The sequence below is a fragment of the Patiria miniata genome, unplaced genomic scaffold (genome assembly GCF_015706575.1).
Source record: "Patiria miniata isolate m_02_andy unplaced genomic scaffold, ASM1570657v1 HiC_scaffold_19, whole genome shotgun sequence".
Lineage (NCBI taxonomy): Eukaryota > Metazoa > Echinodermata > Asteroidea > Valvatida > Asterinidae > Patiria > Patiria miniata.
This window is the reverse complement of record NW_024037057.1, coordinates 13,391,284-13,409,921: the sequence shown is the minus strand read 5'-3', so window position 1 is coordinate 13,409,921 and position 18,638 is coordinate 13,391,284. Positions and strand designations below refer to the sequence as shown.

General features: G+C 39.1%; 1 protein-coding gene across 2 annotated transcripts in view; it reads right to left on the bottom strand.

Annotated features, from left to right (window-relative positions):
* Positions 1-264: 264 nt before the first annotated feature.
* The window catches only part of LOC119725847 (kinesin-like protein KIF21A), a 63,553-nt gene continuing 45,179 nt past the window's right edge, over positions 265-18,638 (bottom strand). Inside the window, exons 22-32 of one of the 2 annotated variants that reach the window (XM_038197439.1) lie at positions 15,891-16,011; positions 14,461-14,663; positions 14,252-14,350; positions 13,282-13,398; positions 10,424-10,557; positions 8,720-8,900; positions 8,219-8,380; positions 6,859-6,976; positions 6,216-6,386; positions 3,963-4,162; positions 265-621 (exon numbers count right to left, since the gene is read on the bottom strand). In XM_038197439.1, coding sequence (XP_038053367.1) covers positions 546-621; positions 3,963-4,162; positions 6,216-6,386; positions 6,859-6,976; positions 8,219-8,380; positions 8,720-8,900; positions 10,424-10,557; positions 13,282-13,398; positions 14,252-14,350; positions 14,461-14,663; positions 15,891-16,011 — 1,582 coding nt within the window. In that variant the 3' untranslated portion in view covers positions 265-545. Of the gene's footprint in view, positions 622-3,962; positions 4,163-6,215; positions 6,387-6,858; positions 6,977-8,218; positions 8,381-8,719; positions 8,901-10,423; positions 10,558-12,158; positions 12,202-13,281; positions 13,399-14,251; positions 14,351-14,460; positions 14,664-15,890; positions 16,012-18,638 lie in introns of those variants that run through there. The other variant, XM_038197440.1, reaches the window with a different exon arrangement.

Here is an 18,638-nt window from a genome sequence, read left to right as displayed (position 1 = left end):
AAACTTGATAAATTCTGATAAATCATTATTATTTCTACTTACATACCCAGCCAGATGTTTGTCAGAAAATTATTTTCTTATTTTTCGGGGCATTTTCAAAGGTTTCACTTTGCACTTGAAAATAAAATCGGAAAATCACGCCAAAATAATTTTTCTTTAAACTTTGTAGCGGGTAAATAAACTCGCAATTTATGAACGGGAGTGTTTAGAACTTGATGAAATTTCACTTTCTGTGAAATTTCAGTTAAAACTATTGCTCTAGCTAGGCGCTACAGGTGAAAAATCAAAGTGCGCCACGTTAGGGGCCGCGCCACGTTAGGGTACATCAACAATACATTCAGAATCGAATCAGTGGTGCGTACTTCGCACTATGCACGCGCGTATACGTACGCGCATGTGGTGTCCTGTTCACAGGCCTCTCGCGAATGGTCAAAAAGTGCCCTCTCTTGTTCGCGCACGGAGCCCAAACTTGTGTTGTCTATAAACTAGGTCCAGATGGGTATTCCAACTGCGGAAGACTAGCTCAGGTGTTCATAGTTGCACTGTTAGCTGTCGAGTCCGTTCTCCTTGGCGGGAATCTCTGGCGTACCTTGGGGCTTCCACACACTGACAGTGCGATCGCTGTTTAGATATTAGGATTGGCGGAGTAGGAAAGAAAGGGGAGGAGGGTGTGGCAAAATAATATGCAGTGAGGTTATATGTTAGTTGTTAGGTATTAGATTATGAAGAACAAAAAATAGTATTCTATCAGTACAAGTTTCAAATAATACGTGTAGCTGTTGTTCAATCAAAGTATATTATCCAGTGTATATTGGTTCAAACTCCATGTCAAAGTAGTCAAGCATGAAAACAGATCAAATCTGAATTTAATTTGAGAGTACTAGCACCAACACTTGCATTAGCGTGTACATAATTATGTAAATGCAAGAAATAATCATGCAAATGCACAGTGTAAATATGACAGAGCCATTTTGCACTGTGTAATGCAAGAAATAATCATGCAAATGCACAGTGTAAACATGACAGAGCCATTTTGCACCGTGCACGGTAACAGATTTCCGCACGGATTTGGAATAAGTTACCGGTAGATTGTGTTGGTTTCAATGGGACAGTTTAAACTGTGCGTGATGTGCCTAATCAATGGTAGAGCCACAAGAGCGACACATACTACATGTACATGTAATAGTAGAAAACATACAAGTACATGTACATGTACATGTAGCAATTAAAGCAAGCGTTTATGATATCTGTGCAGATTCAACTATTAATTTATAATGCAAAACATCACTGTGTCTTGACCTCCAGATTCTGAACATTCAGCAGGTGCCCTCTATCGGGTCTTCGGTTACCCGTTGTATTAACGAAAACACAGCAGCAAATTTACCAATCAACAGCTCCAATTGGCTAGCGTGCAGAGTCGCTTAAATTTGTACTACACACATTCAGTGTATGGTACATGTACCTGGTACAATGTATAACAGGTGTTGGCTGTGGAGCTAAAGTGTGCAGTCTCCGTTGAACAACGGATGATACTCAGACAAAGCGACACTGGGCTGCGCTGCAAAGCCACGGAGATCTTTTCCAAAATATTGCGCAATGAACCCGCATTCTGACCAACAATGCACGGGTAGTTAATATAACATTATACATGTAGATCGTGGCTACATGTATATGACATTACCCTATAAACCTTTCGAATTTTTGCGGATAAATTACATAATAACGAGCCGTTTTCCTCCAATGTATCAATAATTACTACATGTACTTTGCAATATGCCATACACTTTTCATTTCCACTTTCTGTTAACAGCACTTTTATGTAAACGACCTTAGACGTGCAAAAACATAGATCCTTTCACCCAGTAAAAAAACAAATCCACATGCTTGAAGATGCATGTTTTGGAGCACTGTGGTCCAATGGTTACGGTGTTCGACTCACGTGCCGTGATGCGTGAGTTCGAACCCTGACAGGGAACATGCTGATAGTGTGCTTCGGCAAGATACTTTACTACAATTGTTTCTCTCCACCCTGGAGTATAAATGGGTATCTGTAAAGGTAGAGCCTAGAATGCGCTGATCTCGAGCTGCTGCAAAAACTGGTCTCATGGCCTGATGAACAGGGGTAATAACTGTAAAGCGCTTGGAGACCGTTGGTATAAAGCGCTATATAAACACATTATTAGTAGTAGTAGTATTACCCTGGATTGGACATTTGGGAGACATCCCCATAGACTGGTGCACAAAATTTTTCAAACTTAAAAATGTGCCCTAACCCAATATTCCCTTGTCTTTTTCCCACGAATTTCAGTATGTTTACTAATTTAATAGACCATGAGCAACAAATATAACCTAATTGCGACATTAAAATTTGGCCTCTAAAGGGGGCTGTGACATAAGGGAGACATGAAAATGTCTCCCTAATGACCAATGTCTCCCATCGTGCGAAGAAATTATAATACCGTGTCTCCTTAATGCTACATTTAGTCATTTTTGAACTGTTGTACATGTACATGTTCATACATGTACAAGTATGTATCATGCATCTTGGGAAAAAAATATATTCTAAAGGCTGATAACATGCACATACCCACATTTTTTCAAATAAAATTATGTACAAGTCCTCATTTTTAAAACTGTTGACATTTACAAGGGTTTGTTTCAAGAACAAGAATTTGTTTCATATTTCACTAAGACTGGAGAGGCTATGCCATTTTACATGCAAACGTGACTTGTCCATTAGTGTGTAGGAACGCCGATGCACGCTCTTTGGATTGTAGGTCCATACTTTTATGACATTGCTAGTGTTGCATAATTTTGAATTAAAGCACAAGTAATAAAAACAATCGCAGCAAAATCAATAAATAAAAGTTGTTCATGCAACGTAAAAGAAAATAAATCCAGTTCATTTGATAAAATAATTTCCATGTTGGTTAAAATTGGAAAGTGATGAAAGAATGCAGTTCGAAAGTTGAACAAAATTGTTTTTAGATTTAACACAGAAATGTTTTTGAAAATAAATTTGAGAGAAAGAGAAAAACACAAATCTGGTCAGTTCTTAATTTCTTTTTCATTTTTCATGTCAGATAAAACATTCTGTTCTTTCAGATAACAGAGCTTTTCATACTAATAAATACATCATTCTCAATGCAACATTCATTCATATCACGATACTTGAGGTAACGGAAACCACTTGCAAAAAAAAATTAAAATATTTTTGCTGATTCAAGGATCAACAATATGACCAAAAAAAATCTGAAGCAGAATATTAACAATCTAACCTGTCAAAATTTCAACTGAGAAGATATAAATCAAATTACCGGTAGGTTTTGCCCTTCACCGACGTTTTTTTAAACACTGTATACTCAGTGTGTTACCTCCCGAGTGAAAGTTGGAAAAAATCACTCGGGTGGGACTCGAACCCACGACCTCCTGCTTTCTAGTGCAGATGTCTTACCACTCGACCACCGAGCTAACGGGATCGGTTGGCCGGTTCGAATCTGATGTACATAGCAGCGGGTACCGCATAAACTATTATAAGATGGAATTTTGCGTCGGGGTGATATAAATCAAATTAGGTTTTGCCCTTCACCGACGAGAAGATATACATTTTTCTCAAAGCAAAGCAAGCTTTTTCTCAGTTTCTTACTTTTTTGACATGTTGATAAATGTGAACTTTTTAACAGCTGAACATTGTCAACAGATTGTCCGATTGAAGTACAACAAACAGTATTGTAAAGAGAATTTTATTCTTTTTCCTAATACCTACAAACCCTCGTTCCGAACTCTGCCCAGTTCTTTCTCATTTTGTCAGAACGCCTCACAAATGTGGAAGCCATTTTGGAGAAAGTGGTGTCAAAAAAGTCAGCAAGATTTTTACTGACAAAATAAAGTGTGTATCAGATCTGCCCAGATATAATAGGAGAAAAAATAACTGAAAAAAAAAAACAATTAATGTAACTAACCTGGAAGCTGTGAATATGTGCGTTTCGTTGGTTGCTATGGAATTAATGGGACTCGTGTGTGCTTTCATTTCTCCAATAAGCGAGCAATCCCATATGTGCCACAGCTTGAGGTAGCCTCCGCGGCAGCCGCTGAGTAGAATGTCACGTCCTGGCAAGAAATCTAGTGCACAGATCCAGTCCTTGTGGGCACTGTTGATAGTCTGGAGAGGAAGGTTAGAGACAAGAGTTAAAAGAAGTGTTACCATTTTAAAGGGGCATTATGGCCTGAAATCCTAGGAATGTTTTTGTTTTGGATTGTTTACTTATTCAATTTCAAAGGTCTGGTTGAAATGAAACTAACCTAATGTCTTACCGTTGTCAAAAAAAGACGAAAAAAACTGGCTGTTATATCGGACGCGGCAGACATTTTGTAGCATACGCATACGTACATGTATTTCCACCCGCGCCATTTTCATCATTTGGAGACACACATGCTCAGTTGTATTGATGCCTAAAAGTAATTCTTAACATCTACGTTGCTGAATTTGTGGTTTCATTTTCAATTCATTACTTGAGATCTTAATTGTTTTCATGTGGGTACTCCATGAAAAACTTGTACTTGGAAGTCCGTGTACTCGTACAGTTGGTACTCGGAGGTGCAAGTACTCAGACTTGGTTCACAAAACTTGTACTCAAAGGTCCGAGTACTTAGTCTTGGGTACCTGTACTCCTTCTCAAGGGTCAAGTACTCAGATGTCAGTGCTACTTCGTGGCTTTGGACTCGGCAGTATCTTCTAAAGTACAAGTCTGATTGGGTTGAAACTTTGAAGGTATATAAACAGGGACGTGTTATAGATAAAAGTCCTTGACCACAACACTGGTGCAAGAATTTTGCGAATACCACAAATCTAGGAAGTGTACAAGGCAAACCTGTACAAATCTGAGTTATACTTTTCCACAAATAACAAGGATGGGGATTTTTTTTGTCTTGCAAGTACAACACATACCGGTTCAAAGTATAGGAGTACTATATCAGTGCCATCAACTACCTTGTTTTACAGTATTCTGAAAAATGGAGCACCCAGACTTTACATAGGGTTGAGGTCCCACATATTTAATAGTATGGCAAATTTATACGTGCATATGCAACAACATAGTTTAATCTACTTTTTCGACTCAAAATGATTCATATTATTCTAACGTAAACCCTAACCCAGCCAGACGAAACACAGTGCATCAGGTGGAAAAGTCTGGTGCACTTTGATGCATTCAGCTATCAACATCAGTGCATTAATGGCCAGTTCTGAGACAATGAGAGCTAAGTCCCACTGAACAATGCCACAGTTGTATCCTGCTGCATTTGGTGACCACAGACTCTATCATATAGGCAGTGTGGCCAGGAGACTATTGACCTACTGGAACTTGCTACACTGAGCAGGCTCGTCCATTTAACAAGTGTTGCATGTTGCTGCGTTTGGCAGGGTTTCTAGCCAACATAGCATGGAGGGTTAGGGTTAAAGTACAAGAGATCATATTGAAAAACTGAATGAAGAAATTTGATGTTTTTTATTAGCTGTTTCGGTGTACACACCGAAACAGCTCTTGTTTTTGTTAAGATTTTTTTTCCCTTTTTTTTCTTTCTCCTCTTTCAGTCATTCCCCCATATGTTTTGTACACGGTTTTCTTCTACCAGTCTACTTTGGCACTATCAGGTGTCAGGTTACGTCACATTAAAGATGCACATTTTCCCCATAGGTTTTGTACACGTTTTTCTTCGAACCATACACGTTGGCACTTTCATATGTCTGATTGACTTTAGACTTGGCACACACTAAGACCAGCAGCCGGAGATGCTTCCCGATGTTGTGTTACAGATGGAAATTGAAGTGACGTCATCATGACGTCATCACATGTCATGTGACGTATGTCACATAACATGTAAAGGGCAATTTCTAAGGCCTATATCTAAAGACCCATAGGTCTGATTGGATTGTTACTTGATGTACCCATACCTGGATGTGTTACAGATGAAAATTCAAGTGATGGCATCATCAAATGCCATGTGACATCCATTAAAGGGGCACTTTTCTATTAAAGGCCTATATATCTACAGATTTATATGTTCCATTTGGTTGTAACTTGATATGTGCGTATAATGTGCTGTGTTTATAGGTGACATTTGTAGTGATGTCACTAATTGTTCATCACATGCACAGAGTATTTCAAATATCCGAAACAGCTTGTGTTTGTCCACAAACACATTTCTAGTTTTACCTTGACTTGCTGTTTTTTCTCCAGGTCCCATTTCTTTATGCATGCATCGCGTGATCCACTGAACAGCAGCTGTTTACTGATGGCAATAGACTGAATACCGTCATAGTGAGGTGGGTCCAGGTTATGCTTGGCCGTTAAACAACCCGTGGCAGCACTTGGAACCTCAAACACCTGTATGTATAATAGCACAATAGAAATATTTGGAATCAGAGTGCATTCAGAGTGCCGTGGCCTCATGGTAATTCTGCAGGTTGTGGGTTTGAGTCCAGCCTGGGGTTATGGTGCGTGTGCCCTTGGGCAAGGCACTCTGTCACTCATTGCTTCTCCCCATCCAGGAGTACATTGGGTGCCTGTGAGGGCAGAGATTATTTTTGTTATTGCTGTGCACCGAAATGGCATCATCGATCTTTATACTCCGCAGGGAACTGAGATGGTATTTGCAGCGGCGTATCTGTGTTGAACACGTCTTAAGTTTGGTGAAATGGAACATAGGATGATTCCCGAGTTAATATGAGTTTAATACGCGTCTTAGCATTTCGTGAAATCGGCCCCAGCTCATACAATATGCAAAATGTCGGTGCGGAATGAATTGTTAAGGCAAAGTCTTAAGTCGCAATGAAATGAGGTATGGCCCAGCCTTTACCTTGATGTAGTGATCTTTGGATCCTGCAAACACATAATCACAGTCCTCCTGGGTATCCACGGCAACGCACATAATGGCCGCCGAGGGTCCGCCAAAGAGTTTGCAGATGGACTGAAAACTGTGGGGGGGGAAAACAAATCCTAGTTTTGTCTTACTTAACTGAGATGCTTTAATAAAGATGTGCAATCCCAATGAGTAAACTAGTGCATGTTGTCCTAACATTAGGCCAAAATTGATTTGTGTGTTTACGGTAACCCAACCTACCTGGATGTTTTAGGTCAAAATGCCAACCTTAAACTTTTTTTCCACATTTGGCCACAAATTTAAAAGAGTACACATGTATACTATGCATATTTTGAAATTTAACAACGTCTTCACTGTGTGATTTTTGTGTGTGTTATTGGTTGAAACACAAAAACAGATAACACAGAATACAGTTAAAGGAACCACAAAGTACACCACCTACATTGTTGTAATTATAAAAGGATCTGCAGACAAACACAAAAAGTTACAAAGTAAAATTATTTTAAAACGTATATTGTACCTACCTGCATTATTTTTAGGGTTTTACCCTAATTTTTAGGGTTTTACCGTAAAGACTATTCCTTTTTTTCTTGGCTATGTCAGGAACCAGACTACCATGCATGTTGATGTTGGACAAATAATTCAAAATTGGTCAAGATATTTTGTAACAACTAAAAGGTACCGGTAGGCCTTATTTTTTGGGGGGGGGTTCACACCCAAAATTGAATAACTCTATACTTTGTTTGCTTAGAATAATAGCAATTTCAGAATAATATCTATATTTTTTTTTGTGGTGAAACAAAATAGCAAGACAGTGTATATCCTTACTGAGATACATTATGAGAAAAAAAAAATATGGTTGTATCTTAGGCCAAAAAAAAATTCTCCTCCGTAGCCATGCACGTCGGCAAAAGTTTTTTTTTTTCAACGCAGAGATGCCAACTTTACAGACTACAAAATAGTAATGATTCTTCCTGCAAAGAGTAATGCTAATTTAAATACATAGGACAACAGTCAAGTTTAAGAGTAACCATAGTATTTTTCAGAGTAACCACAATGTTGGCATATAGGACAGCTGGAATTTTCAGTCCGTCTATGTAACTGCCAAAACTCACTGGTTTGACTGGAATCCTGCTGCTGCACAATTTTAACATGTTTTTAGGAGGGGTTACGTTCGAGTATAAGCTTTATGTGGCCCCTCTGGACTCCCATATATTTTGCACTAAATTAAGTCGGGCACCATTTGCAGTCATCAGCCAACATTTGAAAAAAAAAAAAAGTTCCCTACCAGAAACCGGAGACTTTTTTTTTGGCCTTATGTATATATTGAACTCACTTGGTCAGTGACCAGACTCTGATGATGTTCCCTGCTGCAGCGTATAGTCTGGTGCCGGTTTTGTTGACAGCGATATCATTGATTTGTGTCTCGCCTGCTGGCATGGCAACGGTGCGTGATGAACTGCTACCAGCTGCACTGTCTAAGACATGTCCTGAGGAGCTGTATTCATACATAACCAAGAAGTTAGACTAATTCAGTAAGACGCAGATTTGTAATGAGTCCTCAAAACCTCAAGACTGAGACCAATTCTTCATTGTTGGGTCTGAGTCCAAGTCCAATGATATTTAATTCAAGTTCAAGTTCTCTGTGGCGAGTCAGAGACCGAGTCCTTTTGGGCCTAATCCGAGTCCTTTGAGCTGAGTCCAAGTCATGAATGTCGAGATTCGAGTCAGAGCCGAGTCTGAGTCACAAGTCATTTAAAAAAAAAGGGGGGGGGGGGGAACCTGACCCCAAACTTTTTGCAAGTTATCACTGATAATTTTTACGTTGACCCCTTACCTTAATGTTTTAATACATTTGCTAGGTTCCCTGATATCCCACACGCGTATGTATGCCGTCGACACACTGAACACCAAGCCTCTTTCCTCGCTATATCGGACGGTACCAACATTGTTGGGATGTCCAGACAGGGTGGACAGTTCTTGGCCAGTCTCTAGCTTCCAAATCTTCACTGTTCGATCTGTAAATTTTACCAAAAAAACCAATAAAAAACCAAAACAGTCATGTTGATGATAAAAATGTGGAGCAAGTACAACACTTTCCACTTTGCCTTCGCCATCTGCATTGGATACTGGACGTATGGTTGTAGACCAGTATTCACTGCCATAGACTCCAGTGATAATCACTCCCACTTCCAGAAATTTGGAAAACAATACTTACAACTCTCCAAGGGGTTTGAGACAAACATCGAATTAAAGCTTATTTCATCATCTTTCAGTTTCTGTTCGAATTTCTATTGGTAAACCGCTGACTTTCGGGAGAAATTTCCATCCAGAGATAAACATCCCTAAAAGTAGTCCTGTGGCCTATCGCCATTTTGATAAATGATGCCTGTGCTCCATTGCAAAATAGAGCAATTTTAGGGCTCTAAATTTCATCCAAATTGAATAGAAACACAAGCTCACAGTCGTGTTTAAGGCTTCCAACCTTCTTGTTTCCAAACCCTTCCAGTTCATGGCCCACAAAATGCTCAAATAGCAGAGAATTTGAGGGCATGCAAATGGTGATTTGGCCGGCGAGGCAATTTGGGCCTACTTACCAGCCTGCACCCTTATAGACCTTTCTTTCATTTGTAAACATTGGCCGCCATTTGTATTGGCTGCCAAAAGGGCATAAATCCAAGCCATGGTTGGCAACAGATTTTGCCAAAACTTGCATCTTGACACACACATTATGTAAGAAAGAGGATTATTTTTTTTTACGTTTTGGTAGTGTTTATTGCTTATTATGTATTTACTCATATCTTTCTTGTAATGAAACTGAGGATTTCCATAAGTGCCTTGATCACTGTAGCTCAAAAGCCTAATGAAGAAGCCCGTAAGAAGTAGACAATGAGAAGAAATGTCAGTTTTAGAGGTGGGAGGAAAACCCCAGAAGAATATTCTGGGGAAAAACCCACGGAATCAGGTAGGGACTGAAAACCCAATCCACATGAGGACCAGGGCAGGACTCAAACCCGGGCCACAGCAGTAGAAGACGAGGAAAGTAACCACTGCGCGAACCTGACTCCACAATTACAAATGAACAATCCAATGACATTTTTGGAAACACAAAAAAATAGTCTCTAGTTTTGAAGAAAAGACAAGAATGTTAAAAGACAAAGTCTCAATTTGGGCGATTCACAATGCAGTGCCCCACCAAGAGTTGTCATGGAGAGTCAATTTTTCAAGTTTACGGTTGACAAAACATGACCTATTTGAAAGAGTGTCAGTAGACAACTTGAGCTAATTTGTTCTAGATTGGGGCATATGGCGTTCTGCCCCTTACAACAAACGCCATATTGATAAAAGAAAAGAAAGGGGCAAACATATACTCGAATCATACCCTTACGAAACAACTGACTGGAAAAACAAACAATTTCAAATGCACCTGCGAACTTGTCGACCATCTCCCACAATGCACTGGGAAAAATGAACTCTCCGTGGCAAACTCTTGGTAGCGCACTGCATTGTGAATCGCCCAAATTCTAGACTTTTTTCTTACCTTTTGATCCACTGAATAGGAGGTCGTTTGTAGCTTGTACGGACAGCACAGCTTTGGTGTGCCCTTCAGCAGTGTATGTACAGACCAACGGAGCCTTGCCTTGTGGTTTGGCTGCAACTGGATTGATTATTCCTCTAAAAATAAAGGGAAGTATATGTCACTATATCACTACGAGAAAGTTGAAGTGAGCCATGACGTGAACAGCAAAAAAGTGCTTTTCACAGTCCACCTTTTTTATGAGAGTCACAAGGCCCTATGTAAAGGTAATATACAACATTTGCTTTTGCTGTAATTTTCAGAAATGGATGGATTTGGGGTTTGTATTTCATAGCAAATATTGTTGAACTGGACTCTTTAAAGTTTTGTGTTCATAGATGCATGAAAATCCAAGAAAAGAAAAGCTGTTCTTATAGTCTGGTTCCCTGACCCTACTTCAGCCAAAACAGAGCAAGTTATAGACATCAGAGAATTGTCAGGTCAGGGAACCAGACTAGTTGGTTCACACCCATTCACGGACGTGTAACCGATTGCAAACAAAATATGGACAAACTAAATTTGGTAAATTGAGGGCAATATTCGAAAAGGTACATGTAAGTCAGTTCTTCCCAACCATGGTCGGTTAACCATCGTTGGAAATTGATACAAACATTTCACTGTTCTTGAAATGGCAGTACACCAGATGCCATGATTTCACAAGGATGCTTGAGACTGTTATTCATTTACAGTCAAGCATGGTAGATGTACCGATATGTATTTCATAATAATTTGGTAATTTTGTTTTTTGATGTTTGCAAATTGTGTATATTACCTTTAAGGGCCACTCAATGTGAGTGCTACACAAAGAAGTGATAGAAAACGAAATGTAAGAAAAAGGGGAAAAAATGCTTTAACAAAACTAATAATAATATAATAATTTGAGAAACGATTTTGAACCTTCAAAAAGGCACACAAGCACAATCAAACAAGTAGGCCTACAATGTACAATATCACAACTCAACATCAAACTGGAAAAAAATCTCAAAAAAACAAAACAAAGCAATGTCTGACTTATTCATTAACATATTTCATTAATAGGTTTGTTTTTTATAAATTCAAATTCTTTTCTTCAAAAAGCTTGAGGATGTACATTTGTATACTGCGCATACATTTACCTAAATAAGATACTGTAGGCACTCTAGCAATTTTAACACAGTAAAATTTCAAATGTACAATAATGCAGCTAGAGCATACAGTATCATGCAATACATGGTTTGTACATGTACATTGTAGCTGAAGGATATTAAAAGCAGCAATTTTGTTAAGAAAAAAGTACACAAGACTTACATTTTGAAAAGAAATAACAGCACAATTGTAATTATGAAATGTACACAATGTAACAGCCTTCTACTCAACAATGCACATGTAATTTAAACAGCCAATGAGAAACAGCGCAAGCACACTGAACACAAGTATAGGCAATGTACAAACATGTACATGTACATGTATGTTTATCTGCAATTATGACGGAAACACAAAATGAAGAAAAGAATAAACGATGCACGATAATAAAGAACCACTATCAATCAATGTACAATCCTTGTCATTTCTTTGTTTAAACATCTAAAAGGCTGCAGAACTTCACAGTTAAACAGCCTTTGATCCACTCTTTTTACATGTAGTACAAATTTAGCCAGTGCTTTGACTTGTCTGTTATGTAAAATAGATCAGTGAAAATCAAAAATACTCCATGCATACGATTCTTTGTTGCCACTTACTCATCATCCTCATCTGTTTGTTTACTGTAAGGCATTATTGGGAGTAAAACGGAATCAGTGAATTTGACAGTCAAATATATACAATCTACATGAAATTTGTACAAATTCCTTTCGAAAAATTTGAAATTCTCAGCTCTATAGATGAACAAATTGTGTCTGAATATTATATACATTGTAGACCACTTGCTTTCATGAAGTTTGTTTGTTTCAATTAATATTGTTGATGTTTCCTAACGTGGCGCGCACATTAACGTTGCGCGGCCCCTAACGTGACGCACTTAGATTTTTCGCCGCTAATTAAGTGCCTTGCTAGAGCAAAATTTTTACCTCAAATTTCACAGTATATGTAAGTGAATTTCATCAAGCTCTAAACATTCCCATTCATAAATCTTGACTTTACAGGTCATCCCACAAACAAACTTCTTCACCATGTTTACTGAAGATTGAAGAAATCCGAACAAGTACCCAATTAAGGACTGTGTCTTTCGAATAATTTACTATTCGATTATTGTAACTCAGACTTGATCGAATATTCAAATACTCAAACTGCACAGATAAAGTTTAACATGCAACAGCTTAAACTTGCCGAGGATAAGGATTTGCATCTGCAAATTGACACAGAAACTATTAAAATATAAACATGATAAAGACTGCGTAGCAGAATGGCTGACATTTGACAGATTTTATAGAGATATTTGAGCTAATGTTCTTCATGGAAGCTTTCAATCATGGCAAAATGGCTTTGGACAAAAGTGTGGCATTTTCAAATAATAAAACCATGCAACTAATATACAGTTAAATTTGAAGATTTCAATTTAAAACAATATTCGTATATATTCGGTTGCAGGTCGAATATTTGAATATTTGGTACATTCAGCACAACCCTAACCCAATTAGAAAAGCACTGTAGCAGCTTGAGATTAGTGTAATCTGGTCTCTACCCTAACAGGTACCCATCTACACTCCTGGGTGGAGAGGGAATTGTGCTGAAGTGTCTTGCCCAAGAACACAAGCATCATTTTCCCCGTCAGAGTTCAAACCCATGTACCATAACACACGACTCAGACAAGGTAGCCATGGCTATTAAAGAAAGACTGGACTCACCTTCCATTGCGAGCTGCAGCAGGTGAGTTACTCTGCGTGAGTCGTGAGAAGACGTTATCACTTCGGCCTTTTGTGGGAGGAGGGGAGCTGGGCGGGGAGGGATCCGGGGTGTGCTCACTACAGAAAGAATAAGAATCACACACGGTAACTTATAACAAGAATTTAAAACACTAGGAAATGTTGCATAACACAACACATGAGTGATTTGAATGATTCTTGTACTAAACGAAAGCTCATTCATTGGGCTTTCATATCCTAGATTTTGAAAGTGCTACAGGCAAAACTTCATTCAAAAATTGGTCCTGCCATTTGGGTTTGGTTTTTTTTTTACTCATAATGTGATTGTGAGACAAAATTCACAAACTACTCAGATGGGACTCGATATCGATGTAGTTGATGTAGTTAGTAAAGTTGCTTCATTTGATGTCAAAAAATTACCGTAAATTAAAGTCTTTTCCTGACGACTTGTACCCAGACTATATTAGTTATCACGCGAGCGCGAGTCGAACATGGCATAATGTAATGCGTCTGTGTCTAACGTACTACCAGGCCTGGTTGTATGTGGCACACATCAGACGCACTACATTTTCTGTGTTTTTTGAGCGCGAGCGGGATAACAAATTTATCTCAAGCAAACTTGACGTACAGTAAAGTTTAAACTAGCACACTTTACATGAACCTTTTGGCGGTTTAGCGCATACAGCTGGAATGTCGCTCGCATCTTTGAATAGCCCAATACACAGAGTACACGGACTGTACAATTAGGTATAATATCACACTGTTTTTACCATGGATCAACCAATCAGGATCAAGGATTCAAATTTGCTTGAAGATAAATTCACTTGTCATGTATTGTATTATCGTACTTGTACCTACATGTACATAGACCAAGTCATGTACATGTATTGCATATTACTTGTACATGTACCTACATAGAGCTAGTCATGTATTGTTTAACACTTGTACTTACACCGAGCTAGCCGGAGTGGAGTATGTAACTGGTTGAGGTTGATGTAGGATGGTATGTAGCTTCCTTCGCAAGGATGGAGACTCGATACGCTGGCCTGGCCTACATGGTTGAAGAAAAAAAAACCCACAAGAACACATAATATATTTAATTATGTAATTTTGGGATAAATGCAAACGATCCTATACAGTTTTAATGAGATAGCTCCTTACCTTGATAGCATGTCTCTTTCTCTTCTGGCTGCAGTCAATCTCGGCGGTGGTATGATGACGGTACCGGTATCCGACAGACTAGAGTCATCCCCCGATGGTTCATTAGATTCCATCAATGGGAGGAGGATAGTCGCATCAGCAGTGACAGGATCCTTGGGGCCTGCGTACAGGAGCTCCTCGGGTGTAGCTGTGCGACGTCGCGCCTGAACAAGACGTAAGGTAAACATGCTAAGTCAGCCACGAGCATTATGGCCCATCAGGCCGGCATTTATCTCTGGTTTCACTGCCACGAAACGACTGAGAATGTTTCTATTCCCCCCGGATGGGATGCCAGCCCATCACAGGTTTTCCCCTACTGATGCCGGTACCCATAAAACTCATGGGTGGAGAGAGGCAAGTGGGATTAAGTGGCTTGCCCAAGGACACAACGCATGGCTAGCAACAGGATTCGAACCCCTGACCCTCTGATCATGAACCCTTACCACTAGGCCACACTCCCTCCGAGTGACAGTTAAGTACCGGTAGGATAATCTAATTAACCCCAAAAGGGCCGGGTTATTTTGACCATCTCTCAGCCGGGGGGAAGAGGGGGGGGGGGATTCTGCCCCAATAAGATCTCGGCCATCGAGTACGCAAAATTTTGAAACTTGGTACATGCAAGGAGCAACTCTTCATAAACATACCCAAGAAATTTCATGACTATAGGTCAAAGGGTTTTGGAATTATGGCTAATTAATTATTGTTATGTACGAATGGCAATCCTGCTCTGTGTACACGACGTATACAGGAAAATTCAGTTTTCACGGCGCATAGTGCCGGAAATTTTTTTAGCTGCGCGGCAACCTGTGGTCCGATTTTTATGTTTTTGGTATCAAAAGATGCGCAAGGCTCGAGGCTAAAAAGTCATAACAGCTCGGCCCTTTTAGGGTTAAGGGGACAATAGAGTCATGTGGTGTTGGTCTGGTCATCGATAATGACAGGTGCTGAAGGCGAGAGCCCTTAACTAGTTTTGAGCCCCAGGCCCCTTACTGAAATTTCAGTCCACAATTAAGAGGGGAAATCACTGTATTGAAATTTCATACCAAGGTCGTTGGTATAAATTCGGTATTTTGACATCGTTTTGGTATTGCTTGGTATCAAGAAAATATAGTCACTATGCAATATTATTAAAATATTGTCCAAGCCTATCCCTCTTTTTCCCCATTCTCAACAAACTTCCAGAATTGTATTCCTTCATTTTAATACTCCTTGTTCGGGCCATTTCTATGATACGCGTGGCGTGTGCTCAACAGCTCCTTATATGGATCATATCAGTTATCGTGGTTCCCAAACAACCCCCCATCGCCACCAGCTCCCCCGGTACGATGGCCAAAATTAAATGAAAATTAACAATATTAAATTAAAAAAATAAACAAATTAAATGTGCTTACCTTATCCCTTGTTGTCCGAACCGGAATTTGAGAAGCAGGCATTGTGGGTAGTTGGTGATAATCAAAAGTAGGTAACGAAGCAGGGTTAGCATGATTCAGCAATGCATTCTGGGTACTAGCACTGTAGCCAATCACAAACCAGCATACACCAAAGACATGCAGGCAAATCCACCAATCACAAGGCAAAGGGGATCAGACCAGGGGAGAAAAGAAAACACAACAAACATACCGGTTAATACAAGACTCGGAACATGCATACAAAATACGTGTACAATGTAAGGTTTACGTGGTAAAGAAAATTGTGGGTATAGTACAGTAAATGACACAGGCAGCACAAGACTAATGTATGTGATGTAGATGCATGGCTACCATACATGACATACCGGTACATGTATATGAATAGGCAACTTGTTCCCAAAGCTTCTCCCAAAGTTGCTGCCAAACCATTGGGCATATATACCGGTACATTGTATTGTAAGTCACAAGTGAGTCAGTCTGTGTGAGATACATACATGTACAAACCAGTCTGCATGTATTCACAAGTGAGTGACAGTCGGCCAGTCATCAGACAGTTGGGAAGTCAGTGAGTGAGTCAGTCAGTTAAAAAACAAAGGGGATACAAGGCTGGCCCCTCTCAGACCAGCCAAATAAAAAAAGACATTTATCCACAATTTCCATAAGAGTAAAGTACGGTACAGTACATTGTACTTTGCCATGAGTGCGACTGTGAGTCATCTTCCTAGGCGTAGCAGTACGAGTGCAAGGCCATTTTTCCCCCACAAGTACAAGTACAAAATTAATAAGAGTAAGGTAAGTGAAGGAGTACAAGTAGGAGTAGGAGTACAAGTACAAGTACAAATAAGAGGAAGTGTAAGAGTACGAGAACAAGTATAAGAGTACGAATATGAGTACTTTCCATGAGTACCAGCAATCTCAATGAGTACACATAATTTTCTGCACACATAATTTTCACATAAGAAAATAAATCTTGTTTCAAGAAATATTTTCTTGTCATACACATTTTTTAGGGAGTATGACCAAGAAAAAAATATATGTTAGGAAACGTAAGAAAATCATTTTAGCAGTGAACACTAGTTCCTCAGATCTTTTTGCTGTCAAGTTAGGCATTAAACACACCTACAAAACAGTGCAACAACAAAAAAATCCTGCATATACCGCTACACTTTTTTAGTCTTTCTGGGGGAAAATATTTCATTGAGTATCAGTGCAAGTACTTTACCACAAGTACAAGTACATTCTCATTAGTGCGAAAAAAGTACCAAGTACAGTACGAGTTCTACAACAATGCAAACAAGTGGACACAACTTGTGTACCTACATGTACATGTACCGGTATACTGGTACTTTGTCTGCACAAAATTTCTCTGTATACATTATGCATTTATTCAAATTCCTCTCTAGTTATAGTCAACATGCAACTAGGCACATTGTAATATCGCTTCAATTATACATGTTACTGCATTTGTCATCATAAAGACATACTGTAGGTATTACATGATCAGATAAATATTGGATAGTGATGCACACTTTCAGAAAACTGTTCTCTTCAGGACTGCATATACCAGTTACTCTCTTGCAGTATGAGTGGTTTTAAGTATGGACATAACTGTATCATATGGGAAAAAGATGCCCAAATCTTTGTGTTGCCTATCGGTTTCCTGTCGGTGTGACGTCACAAGGGAAATGGTCTGTATGAACTACATGTACCGGTATACTGTACATAATTTCAGAATTACAAATTTGTATTGATTTTCCCTGAGCTACATTTAGAACTAATAATTGCACAATAAAAACCTACAATTATTTGTACGAAATTCCCTGATAAGGAGAAGTTTCATTCTTTAAAAAAAAATTAAAACAGGGGAAGACAGAAAATACATGTTTATAATAAATGTTATGTTTATAGTATACATTTGTGTACATGTTGTATTATAATTAGCAAATATACAAAATTCTTTTAAAAAATCTCAAATTTTCATGCATTATTTGGTCCTGTACCAATAACCAATACAATTTCAAAATTACTACATTTTCCTTTCATTTGGATGATTTTCCAAGGGGCAGGCTTAATAAAATATAAAAACCTTAGGCATGTGTAGTGATATTAGGCCCCCCAAAAAATAGCCGGTCTCTGGTCAGACCAAAGTTCCGGAATTGATGCGGCGACAGCTTTTTTTTTAATTTTAAATTTTTTTTTTCAAGCTTGGATTGTACAGACAAGGTGGGTACTATTTTGCATCCTCATTATACATTGGTGCCCTCCATCATTTGCCTTGGTGCAATTTCCCCATTCCTCTGTGCTCCTTGGTACAGAGATTTGAGGTACCACAGTGCGGCAATAGAGGGCGCTGTTGTAGCTACCACGGAAAATTTGAAGGAAAAAAAGATTGACGCACATGATCAAAATCAAGGCTCGTGCTGACCAGAGACTGACTACATGTGTATTTGGTTTTTTTTGCCTTATTCCAAATAAATCTGTAACTGTACCCCCCCGGTATGTAAGGCCAAAAAAAAAAATAAGTCGGTCTCTGGTCAGCGCGCGCGTCGATTTTAATCATGCGCGTCGATCTTTTTTTTTCCCGAAATGTTCCGCGGTAGCTCCAACAGCGCCCTCTATTTCCGCACCTCCTCAATTTTTTTTACCAAAGAGCACCAAGGAATGGGAAATTGCACCAAGGCAAATGATCGAAAGCACCAAGGCAAATTAAGGACACCAGTGTACATGAGG